Genomic DNA, 12,631 nt, shown 5'->3' with positions numbered 1-12,631 from the left:
GACATACAAATGGCAAACAAATTTATGAAAAGGTGCTCAGCATCATGATCATCAGAGAAGTGTAAATCAAAACTACAATGAAATTATAATTTTTCTCCAGTTAAAATGGCTTTTATCCAAAAGACATGCGTAACAAATATTGGTGAGGATATGGAGAAAAGGGAACCCTTGTACACTGCTGGTGGCAATGTAAATTAATAAAACCATTATGGAGAACAGTTTGGAGGTTCCTCAAAAAACTAAAAATAGAGCTACCATATGATCCAGCAATCCCACTAAAGAAAGGGAATCAGTATATTGAAGAGGTATCTGCGCTCTCATGGTTACTGTGGCACTATTCACAATAGTCAAGAATTGGAAGCAATCTAAGTGTCCATCAACAGGCGAACTGATAAAGAAAATGTGGTATATATACATAATGGAGTACTTTTCAGTCACAAAAAAGAATCAGGTCCTGTCATTCAAAATAACAGGGATGGAACTGGAGATCATTACGTTAAGTGAAATAAACCAGGCACAGAAAGACAAACCTCGTATGGTCTCACTTGTGGGAGCTAAAAACTCAAACAATTGAACTCATGATAATAGAGAGTAGAACAATGTTTTCCAGGGGCTGGGACGGGAAGTGAGGGTACAAAAATATAGTTAGATATAATGGATAAGATCTCGTATTTAACAGCATAAGAAGGTGACTACAGTCAACAATAATTTATTATACATTTAAAAATAACTAAAAGAGGGCCAGGCTTGGTGGCTCATGCCTGTAATCCCAGCACTTTGGGAGGCTGAGGTGGGCACATCACGAGGTCAAGAGTTCGAGACCAGCCTGACCAACATGATGAAACCCCAACTCTACTAAAAATACAAAAATTAGCCAGGTGTGGTGGTGCACACCTGTAATCCCAGCTACTCGGAGGCTGAGGCAGGAGAATCACTTGAACCCAGGAGGTGGAGGTCATGTCACTGCACCCCAGCCTGGTCGACAGAGCGAGACTCCATCTCAAAAAAAAAAAAAAAAGTATGTAGTACCTCCCCACTCTCTCTCCTGTTCCTGCTCCTGCCATGTAGGACACCTGCTCCCGCTTGGTGTTTGCTATGATTGGAAGCTTCCTGAGGCCTCCCCAGAAGCAGATGCTGCCATGCTTCCTGTACAGCCTGCAGAACCGTGAGTGAATTAAACTTCTTTATAAATTACCCAGTCTCAGGTATTTCTTTATAGCAATGTGAGAATGGACTAATACAAGACACTAACACCAAGATGACATGATTGTTATGATTATGTGACATGGATCTGAAAGCAGCCATCATAAAAATAATTCAAGGAGCAATTTTTTTTTAACTTAAGTTCAGGGGTACATGTGCAGGTCTGTTATATAGGCAAACTTGTGTCACAAGGGTTTGTTGTACAGATTATTTTGTCACTTAGGTATTAAGGCTAGCACCCATCAGTTATTGTTCCTGATCCTCTCCCTCCTCCTACTCTCCACCCTCTCGTAGGCCCTAACGTCTGTTGTTCTTCTCTATGTGTCCACGCATTCTCATCATTTAGCTCCCACTATAAGTGAGCACGTGCGGTATTTGGTTTCGTTTTCTGTTTCTGCATTAGTCTGCTAAGGATAATGGCCTCCAGCTCCACCTATGTTCCTGCAAAGGATATGATCTCATTCTTTTTTACGGCTAGTATTCCATGGCATATATGTACTGCATTTTCTTTATCCAGTCTGCGATTGATGGCCATTTAAGTTGATTCCATGTCTTTGCTATTGTGAATAATGCAATGAACAATTATGAATATGTTTGAAACAAAAAAACAAACAAGAAACTCTCAGCAAAAGAAACTCTCACCAAAGGAAAAAAGTTATAAAGAAGAATCAAATATAAATTTTAGAACTTAAAAATATAAATAACCAAAATAAAAAACTCAACAGATAAGCTAAACAGAAGAATGAAGAAGACAGAGGAAAGAATCAGTGAACTTGAAGACATAACAATAGAAATCACCCAATTTGAACAACAGAGGGAAAATAGACTGGGGGGAAAAGCAAAGGACAAAGCCTCAGGGGGACCTCTGGGACTGTAAAAAAAAGACCTAACATTTGTGCCACTGGCGTTCTGAAAGAAGAAGAGAAAGATAGCAGAGGTAATAAAGAATTAATAGAAGAAATAATGGTTGAAAATTCCCCAAATCTGGCAAAAGACATAAATATACATAGTCAAGAAGCTGAGCGAACCCCAAACAGGATAAACTAAAAGAAATCTATTCCAGGATACATCACAATCAAGCTAAAACATATAGAAATCTAAAGGCAGGCTGGGCGTGGTGGCTTACACCTATAATCCCAGGACTTTGGGAGGCCAAGGCAGAAGGATCACTTCAGGCCAGGAGTTCGAGAGCAGCCTGGCCAATATGGCGAAACCCCGTTTCTACTAAAAATGTAAAAATTAGCTGGGCATGGTGGTGCATGCCTGTAATTCCAGCTACTTAGGAGGCTGAGGCATGAGAATCGCTTGAATCCAGGAGGCAGAGGTTGCAGTGAGCTGAGATCACACCAATGCACTCCAGCCTGAGTGACAGAACTAGACTCCATATCAAAAAAAAAAAAAAAAGAAAAGAAAAAGAAAAAAGAAAGAAAGAAAAAAAGAAAAGAAATCTAAAGGCAAAGAACAACCTTAAAAGAAGCCAGAGAAAAACGGTGTGTTACCTATAGGGAAAAACAATTTGAATGACAATGAACTTCACATCAGAAACCATCGAGGACACAAGGAAGTGGTACATTTTCAAATGTGGAAAGAAAAGAACTGTCCACTCAGAATTCTATATCTAGTATAATTATCTTTTACAAATGAAGAGGAAATCAAGATCTTCTGAGATGAAGGAAAACCAAGAGAATGTATCACCAAGAGACTTACTCTAAAAGAATGTTAAGAGGAAACTCTATACACTTAATCACAGAAGGAATCTTGAAACATCAGAAAGGAAAAAAATAACATGGAAAGGGCAAAAATGTGGGTAGAGACAACAGACTTATACTTTCCTTTTCCTCTAACTCTTTTCAACTGTGTTAGATGGCTGAAGCAAAAATTATAACATTGTTTGATGTGGTTCTCAATATATGTAGACAAAATATTTAAGACAAAGTATATTACAAATGGGGGAGGGTAAAGGGATTTAAAGAAAGGTAAAGTATATACATTTTATTCTAATTGGTAAAATGTTGACATCAGTACATTATGATTAGTTAGGCATGTATAATGTAATACCTAGAGCAACCACTAAAAAAAAATCTATACAAAGAGACTATAGATTTTTTAAAAACACAATATAAATAAATCAAAATGGAATTCTAAAAAGTGTTCAAGTAACCCACAGGAAAAAGAAAACAGAAAACTATAAAATAGGAGACAAACAGAAAACAAACAAAAAATGGCATATTTAAGCCTAATATTCAATAATTACATTAAAAATAAATGGAAAAAACTCACCAAAAAAAGACAGAGATTGGCAAAAATGATTTTTTTAAAAAAGTGACCCAACTATATTCTGTCTACAAAAAACTACACAGTCATTCAGATAGATCTGAGTAAAAAAAGCCAATCTCAAAAGGTCACATATTATAAGATTCCATTCACATAACATTCTTGAAATGACAAAATTATAGATATAAAGACAGATTAGAGGTTGCCAAGGGTTAGAAGAGAGGAGTGGTTATGACTATAAAGCTATGGGATGAGGGATATCTTTATGGTGACAGAAGAGTTTCGTATCTTGGTGGTGGTAGTTACACAAATCAACACACATGATAAAATGATCTATAACTATATACATACATTATGCCAATGTAAATTTCCTGGTTTTGGTATTGTGCTATAGTCATGCAAGATGTACCCACTGAGGGAAAAAGAATGAAGGGTACACAGGACCTCTCTGTACTATCCTTACAACTTTCTGTAAATCTGTAATTATTTCAAAATTTTAAAGTTGGGGGAAAAAAATCAAACTGCCAGGCTCCAACACTTCCTGTGTGAAATTAGGCTTATTTAACCAATATGGGCATCAGTTTTGTCATCTGCAAAATGAGGATAACAGTATCTACCAAATTATGGCAAGAAACAAATAACACACCAAAAAGGAAATGACATACGTACAGTGTGGATGAATCTCAAAAGCATTATGCTAAGTGAAAGACAGCAGACACAAAAAAGACATATCATATACTTTTGTTCAAATAACACTTTGGAAAAGGCAAAAACTGTAGGGACAGAAATCAGATCATGGTTGCTTGGAGCTGGGTGTGGGGAGAGGGAACTGAACTACAAATCTCTGAGTAACGCCTTTTGTTATAGTTTTGATTTTTGAAATCATGCAAATATTCTATTCAAAAATAAAATTAAGCCTAGAAGGATGGGGGAAAAAACTTAAATTGGGGGGAAGGGGCACAAGAAAACCCTTAAATTGAATGCAAACAAACCAAACCAACCAAACTAACTATATTTCAAATGACTATTATAATTAAACTGAAGCAGGGGAGGAAGGAGTGGAAGACCTAATCCAGATACTTTCACCATATGCTCTCAGTTGGTCTACAGAGTCAGTCTGTGGAGAAAAAGCTGCAAACAGATCTTGAACTGTTTTTAGTAGGTAAATCCAAATTGAGAAACATTAAAAAAAAAAAAACTGGCTTATATTCTTAAAAAATGTTAATACAATCAAAGAAAAGCAAAAAACTATTCCATGTTAAAGGAGATTAAAGAGACATGTCAACTAAACATAAAACATAATCTTGGAGCAGATCCTTTCTTAGAAGGAAAAAAACGCCTTAATAGACATCATTGGGACAGTTAACAAAAGTGGAATATAATAACTGCAGATTAAAATATTAGAAAATAACTATAGATTTTTAAAAAGTATTGTAACAATGTTAAACTTCCTGAATTTGGTAACTGTACTGGAGTTATTTAAGATAATATTCCTTATTCTTAGGAAATACATACTGATATATTAAGAGTCATACACATGCAATCTTCTTTCAAAGAGGTCAGAAAAAATTAATGAAATAAATATTATATATAGTAGCAAACAGACATATTTATATACAGATAGAATACCTCAAAGGAGCTGGGGTTCACAATTGATGAGAATAAGTTACAGTCTGGAGCAGCAATAGGAGAGTAATATCTACTCTACTCCCTGACCTTACAATATGTGGACATGATAGAAAAACAAAGCCTCTAACTGAGAAGGCTGTGAAACTGCTGTACTTTGTGGGATATTCAGATGTCAACTAATGCAAAAATAGAGAAAACACCCAGAAGAAGTGAAGGTTATCTGGCAGTCTATTGATATCACAGAGTAAGGGTTTGGAGGGGAGGAAAAGAGTACGGGATTGGGCTACAACAGATTTCCAGAACAGCCAGGAGATTAGAGTCTGGGTGGTAAAAAATGACTTGAGGGTGGAAGAGGTAAAAAGGAATTCAAAGTAGGTGGGAATCAATACTGGTCATCTCTGAGTGGGCATTAGTTCTAGCTCCAAAGTCTCTAAAGCTCTGCTCTGTGGTATGACAATTTCTAGAGGACCTTCTTTGGGAAGGCTTTCCAATTCTCCACTGCCAGAGAGTTAGACACCCTTATCCTTAATGCCCATATATATCATTTAACCCATATTCAATAAATATTAGTTGAATAAATTAATGACTCACCATAACCTGAGTAGACTATGAGAAAATTAAATTGAAAATCAACTTCACAAAAGGAATGACATAGCAGAATTTCATTTTTGAAAAAAGTTTCTGAAGTTAAAATAAGGAGTTGGCTTAAAATCAAAAGAATACAAAATGGAGAATTATTTCTAGTTGATTTTGGTTAAAAAAATGCTTACTGTACAACAAGCTGCTGGCATACAGTTCCATTCTCCGTTATCAGTTCATTCAGTTTTAATTCAAGGTGAACTTTACCCTATAATGACAAAAAGATTACAAACTGAGTAGTCTATTTTACAGACAAAATATTAAAGGTATGTGCCTTTTCAAATCACCACAGTATTTATCCACTGACCACTAGCACATGGCTTTGCCTACACTAAGAACTTGTTAAATGAATAATAACCAAAACCAGAGATCAAAGTTCTGAAAGATATGAAACAAATACTTATGTCAAACATGGTATTCAAATTTAAGAATTTTATGTCCAATTCAATAAATATTTATATATCTAATTATCATAGACTAAAAGGAAAGACAATACCTAAATTTAAGGAAATTTTGAGATAAAACCAAATTATAAAATGTAGGATGCTTTTTCCAGAAGATAAACCAGCATTAAGGACAGAAGCAGTATCATTAAAAGACAGAGAAATCATACAATTCTAAAACAACTAAAAACTAAGTTACAGCCAATAAAACTCAATTTGTCACTACTTACTTTGATCAAACAATAAAGATTTATGGAATGTCTACTATGTTTCAGAAGGCACTGTGGGAGTGGGTAGGAATCCATAGATGTTAAAGATGTAAGTCACTGCTTACAAGCAGTGTACAATCTAGTTGGGAAGACAATAAACAAAAGATAACATATGGCCAAGAGTCTTGATGGAAAGATGGGACGCTGAAAATAAAGGAGTACTTTCTTAAAGAGATATTAATAGACGAATTTTTAAAAATTAAGTAGTGTAAGTTCAAAAGAATTCAAACAATCAACTTCTCAAGAAATAAAGGCTTAGGAACAATATAATCTAGAGCTTGATATTTCTAACCTGCCGCTGGTGATGAGCAATTCTGCGCTAATCATGAGCAATTCTAAACTGGTTAAGAAACAGTACTGGATTACCTCCATCCAGCTGACAAGACAAATTCCCACATTGCCATGTGGAGATTTCAGGGGAGTGATATCTAGGGACTGATGACGTGAGTGATTTCATTAGAGGTAGGAAAGTTCATTATCTAGTCACTGTTCCTCTTTAGAACAACCCTTTTCAAAAATTCTTTCACAGAAACCTAACCTGAAACACCCTCACTATTTTAAGGGGACTTATACAAGAATGAATCTGAGGTCCACCAGGTACAAAGCTCAGGGTTAGATGAATAGTAAGAGATGAGCAATAAATACTGATGGATCTTAAAACAAAAGTCTGCCTGAGAAAGCTAAGGTCTAAAGGAGCAAACACATCTGTGGTAGAAAAATTAACAGCAGTTACGTGGAGCTGGCACTAAATTAAGCAAATCTTCCACTAAAAATCTAGGCACAAATATTCATAAAATCATATACAATTTGTAAACTAGGTCTTTCATTATTCCTGCATTTAGTATTTACAATCTCTACTATTCAAGGGTGATCTTGAAGGTCCATGATCTGTAATTTGTAATATTACTCAACTAGAATTTTAAAATCATATTTTCTGTTGTGACAGCATGTATGTATTACTTGGCTAGCAAGGGAGCCAAGCCAACGGCACAAAAATTTGCAGTTTTACAATTTTAACATATATACATTTTATTACAGAAATCGTATGCTAACACAACTGTCTCTCAGGAAATGTCTAGGATCTATTCCAGTTCTAAGAAATAAAAACTATGACAATAGAGTAGAAAAAGATAATCATTTTGTTTACAACTAAAATCATAGTATTATAGCAAGTCAAAAGGATATTTAATGAGATTCTGCCAGAAATCATTATTATTGAGTCAGAGCCTACCTAATATGTTCATTACTCCCACTGACTGGTAAATAAAACATTCCTTAGGTATTAATCAACAATAACATAATTATATATTAACCAGGTCAAGAAAAGTGTGAGGACAGAACAGGCAGACACAAAACACATACTGTTAGGGTGGAACACTAAATTAAAAGGCATTATGAGTTAAATTAAGGAAATTATAATTTCTAAACTGTAAAACACTAACTCATTATATACTTTAACAAGGAAATACATACTATACTTAGCAAAAGAAATAAATCACAAAATAGGGTACATACTATAATGTTAACTTATAAAAATAAAAAACATATATGTATAAAATTACAAGATCATCTACCAAAATGTTGATAGAAGATACCTTTGGTTGGTGAAATTTCAGAAGATTTTCTTTGCTTTTTTGCTCTAGATTTTAAAAGTTCATACTACCAATTTAATTTTCAGATTTTAAAAGTATACTACCAATTTAATTTTCAAAGTTTTTACTACTACTGTGTTGTTCTTAGTAAAGAAAAATAAAGTTTAAAATTATTTAAAACTGCTTTTCAGTTTTAGAAACTCAAATCAGTGAACATTTTAGAATACTTTTTAGTTTCTTTTCACACAAAAGTTCAGTTTTACTTATATCTGTAATCATTTAATAGATTTGAATTGCAGCAAAACAAGTTTGTCTGTGTGTGTGTGTGTGTGTGTGTGTGTGTGTGTGTGTGTGTGTGTGTGTTTTGTTTTTTGATGGGGCAGTTATGAGCCCAGCAAACTGACATTCTGTAGCCTCCCTTGAGATCAGGGATAGCCATATGATGTAGTTCTGGCCAACAAGATAGAAACAGCAGTTGCTGGCAGGGAATCATACTTCTTCTCTAGAGGAAATATACCATTCAGGCCCTCAAATTATCTCCAATATATTTTATATTTTATTCTCCAGCATTCCATTAAAAATTACAGAATATGCCAGAAGATCAAAAACCAAGAGAAAAAATGAGGAAAGCAGTGGACTTACAAGAGAGGCAGATATTGGAATTGACAGAATTTAAAATTGCTTTTTTTTTCTTTGAGACAGAGTCTAGCTCTGTCACGCAGGCCAGAGTGCAGTGGCGTGATCTCAGCTCACTGCAACCTCTGCCTCCCGGGTTCAAGCGATTCTCCTGCCTCAGCCTCCCGAGTAGCTGGGATTACAGGCATGTGCCACCACGCCCGGCTAATTTTTGTATTTTTAGTAGAGACAGGGTTTCACCATGTTGGCCAGGCTGGTCTTGAACTTCTGACCTCAAGTAATTTTCCCGCTTTGGCCTCACAAAGTGCTGGGATTACAGGTGTGAGCCACTGCATCCAGCCTAAAATAGCTATTTTTTAAAAGACATAAAACAAAATGAAAAATCCAGTAGATACCTGGAAACTGTAAAATGAATGAAATAAAAAAGTTAGAACTAAGCAATAAACCAAAATGAAAATGTATTTAGTAGCAGAGTAGCCACAGCTGAAAAGAGGACTGGTGAAATGGCAGACAGGTCAGTAGAAAATATCCACAATGAAGCACAGAGAGGGAAAAAGCATAGGAGACATATGAGACATGGTGAAATGGCCTATTATTCATGTAACTGGAGTCACAGCAGAGAAGAGAAAAAAAGAATAGGGCAGAAAAATAAAGGAGATAAGATAATTGCCTGGAATTTTCCAAAACTGATAGAAGACAAGCCACAGATTCAAGAACTCCTAGGGACAAATAAGAAAAATAAAGAACCTACAAAGAAGTAACATTAAGAATCCAACAAGGAGGCTGGGCGCAGTGGCTCATGCCTGTAATCCCAGCACTTTGGGAGGCCAAGGCAGGCAGATCACCTGAGGTCAGCAGTTTGAGACCAGCCTGACCAACACGGAGAAACCCCGTCTTTACTAAAAATACAAAATTAGCCGGGTGTGGCAGCGCATGCCTGTAATCCCAGCTATTCGGGAGGCTGAGGCAGGAGAATCACTTGAACCCAGGAGGCACAGGTTGTGGCGAACTGAGATCACACCATTGCACTCCAGCAGAACTCCATCTCAAAAAAAAAAAAGAATCTAACAAGGTACTATGTTTGATAATAAACATGTAATGTGATTTGGTCTACAACTGCATTCTTATTATTCAATCTCCTAAAGGAAGCTCAATGACAGTATACTTTTCATGTATGTCAGAAAATGTTGGAAGATCAGATACCTTGCACTGTATTATACGTCTTTAATAAAAAATAAACCAAATTCTTGGAAGGTATTGCTCTATATGACTTCCATAGCACTGATTATGTTAGGCTGATACATGCAGTTATGATATCACATTATCTTATATTAAGGGGCATTCTGAGGAACTTACATTACTCTGGTACTGATATGGTTTGGCTGTGTCCCCACCAAATGTCAACTTGAATTGTATCTCCCAGAATTCCCATGTGTTGTGGGAGGAACCCGGGGGGAGGTCATTGAATCATGGGGGCCAGTCTTTCCTGTGCTATTCTCGTGATAGTGAATAAGTCTCATAAGATCTGATGGGTTTATCAGGGGTTTCCACTTTTGCTTCTCTCTCATTTTCTTTTGCCACTGCCATGTAAGAAGTGCCTTTCACCTCCTGCCATGATTCTGACGCCTTCCCAGTCATGTGGAACTATAAGTCCAATTAAACCTCTTTTTCTTCCCAGTCTTGGATACGTCTTTATCAGCAGCGTGAAAATGGGCTAATACAGGTACTATTTGAAGATTTAGTATTTTATACGCTAACTTTATTTCAATTAATTTTACAAAAATTTCACACAAAAATATCTGTGATTATTTCAATTGTGTATTACATATATTCTTGGTACCATATAGAAGATACTGTGTAAATTTCTGCATACAGTTTGGGAAAATAAGATGAACAGAGGTTGATATGGCTTGAATGTTTGTCCCTCCAAATCTCATGATGAAATGTGATCCCCAGTGTTGGAGGTGGGGCCTAGTGGGAGGTGTGTCAGATCATGGGGGCAGATCCCTCATGAATGGCTGAGTGCCACCCCCTTGGTGATAAGTGCGTCTTGCTTAGTTAGTTCATGTGAGATCTAGTTGTTTAAGAGTCTGGGACTTCTGCCTTCTGTCTCTTGCTCCCTCTCTCATCATGTAATATGCCTGCTCCCCGTTTACCTTCCACCATGATTGTAAGCTTCCTGAAGCACTCACCAGAAGCAGATGCCAGCACCATACTTCCTGTACAGCCTGCAGAAGAACTGTAAGCCAAAATAAACCTCTTTCCTTTATAAATTACTCAGCCTTAGATGTTCCTTTATAGCAACACAAAAATGGACTAATATAGAGGTATTTGAGCAAAACATAATACATGCACTTAAAATCCTCTCAAGTCTAAACTTTATTTTGTTTTTATCACAAAACACTAAATTTTAACAACCATTTCCATATAAAGTAACTCAGTATGTTTCAACTGGTAAAAAATGTTTTTACAGGCATACCTTGGAAATACTGTCTAAGGGTCCAGACCACTTCAATAAAGCAAATATCTAAACAGAAAGTCACAAAAATTTTTTGGTTTTCTAGTGTATATAAGTTACATTTATACTATATTGCAGTCTATTAAGTGTGCAATATGTCTTAAATAACAATATACATATTTTAATTTAAAAATATGTTATTGCTAAAAAACGCTGTCATAGAGAAATGAGGTGAGCATATGATGTCGGAAAAATGAGGCAGATAGATTTGCTTGACACAGGGTTGTCACAAACCTGCAATTTGTAAAAAATGCAGTATCTGTGAAGCACAACACAGTGAAGTACAATGAAAGAAGGTATGCCTGTACATGAGGTGAAAAATATCCCAACTTCGGAGTTTCTGATGGATGTTTTAATACGTAGAAATTACCTCTATAAATAATTTTGGACACAATCGCCCATCAGATGAAAAAGCAAAATACAAATTTTATTTAGTATCTCTTATATTAATGGCAGTTCTTTATGAAGGTGTTGTTTTCTCCTTAAAGGAGTATTTAATATGATCTAGAATGGCTCATTATTAATTCACATATAAAAATTTTAAATGAAGTTAAAAAAAATCAACCTGCAAAAATGAATTATGTTTTTACATTTGTTATGTCTTGAATAGGGCATGTTTTAAAAATCCTCATGTATTTATTATTAGCTATAATCATTGCATTTCTTTTTAAATGTCTTTTTAAACAGGTAAGGCAGAGGTCTTTAAAAAAAAAAACACCTATAAAACAATCAATAACTTATGGCATGATCCAGAAATTCAAGATATGCTTGTTGGTAAAGACCTATTAACTAAGTAATTGCATCATATAGGACATTGTTGATAGCACATCTGGATTTACTGCTTGGACAAGTTGTGTGAAACAAACTCCTTAATTAATGAGAGCAGCAAATTCTCCATATGGAGATTTGGTTTAATCACTCTTTTTTCCCCCCCTACAAAGATGGGGTCTTGCTATGTTGCCCAAGCTGGTCTCAAACTTCTGGGCTCAAGCAATCTGTCTGCCTCAACCTTTCAAAGTGCTGGGACTACAGTGGGCCACCATACCCGGCCTGGTTTAATCAACCATATGTAAAGTATGCTTTTTATCACAGTGCCTAAGAAATAAAGAAAGGATAAATACCTAATGCTCCTGGTGAGTTACAGGACCTAATAGGTAATAGCACGGCTGTAGTTCACTGAAGCCAAAAGAGGATTTATAGAAGGCACCAGCACAACCCATATTAACTTCACATTTGTGGCAAAGAATATTGAGAAAGAATACCAAATGAAATGGATGATAACTAGGACCATAAACAGGATCAGAAACTAAGGAAGAGAATGCTTCAAAATGGAGGGAGTGGTCACCAGTATCAAAAGCTGCTCAAAGATCAAGTAAGATGAGGACTGAAAAATGTCCACTAGACTTATTGACACAATGTCATTGGTAA

At 35.8% G+C, this 12,631-nt stretch overlaps 1 protein-coding gene across 4 annotated transcripts in view; it reads right to left on the bottom strand.

Moving 5' to 3' along the window:
* The window catches only part of RASA2 (RAS p21 protein activator 2), a 129,089-nt gene that overhangs the window by 69,636 nt on the left and 46,822 nt on the right, over positions 1 to 12,631 (bottom strand). For all 4 annotated transcript variants that reach the window (XM_034957524.2, XM_034957522.3, XM_055110565.1 and 1 more), the window contains exon 5: positions 5,877 to 5,953. In XM_034957524.2, the coding sequence (XP_034813415.1) occupies positions 5,877 to 5,953 (77 nt within the window). The remainder of the gene's footprint in view (positions 1 to 5,876; positions 5,954 to 12,631) is intronic.

Source organism: Pan paniscus, chromosome 2 (assembly GCF_029289425.2).
Source record: "Pan paniscus chromosome 2, NHGRI_mPanPan1-v2.0_pri, whole genome shotgun sequence".
Classification (NCBI taxonomy): Eukaryota; Metazoa; Chordata; class Mammalia; order Primates; family Hominidae; genus Pan; species Pan paniscus.
This window is presented reverse-complemented; position numbering and strand designations above follow the sequence as displayed.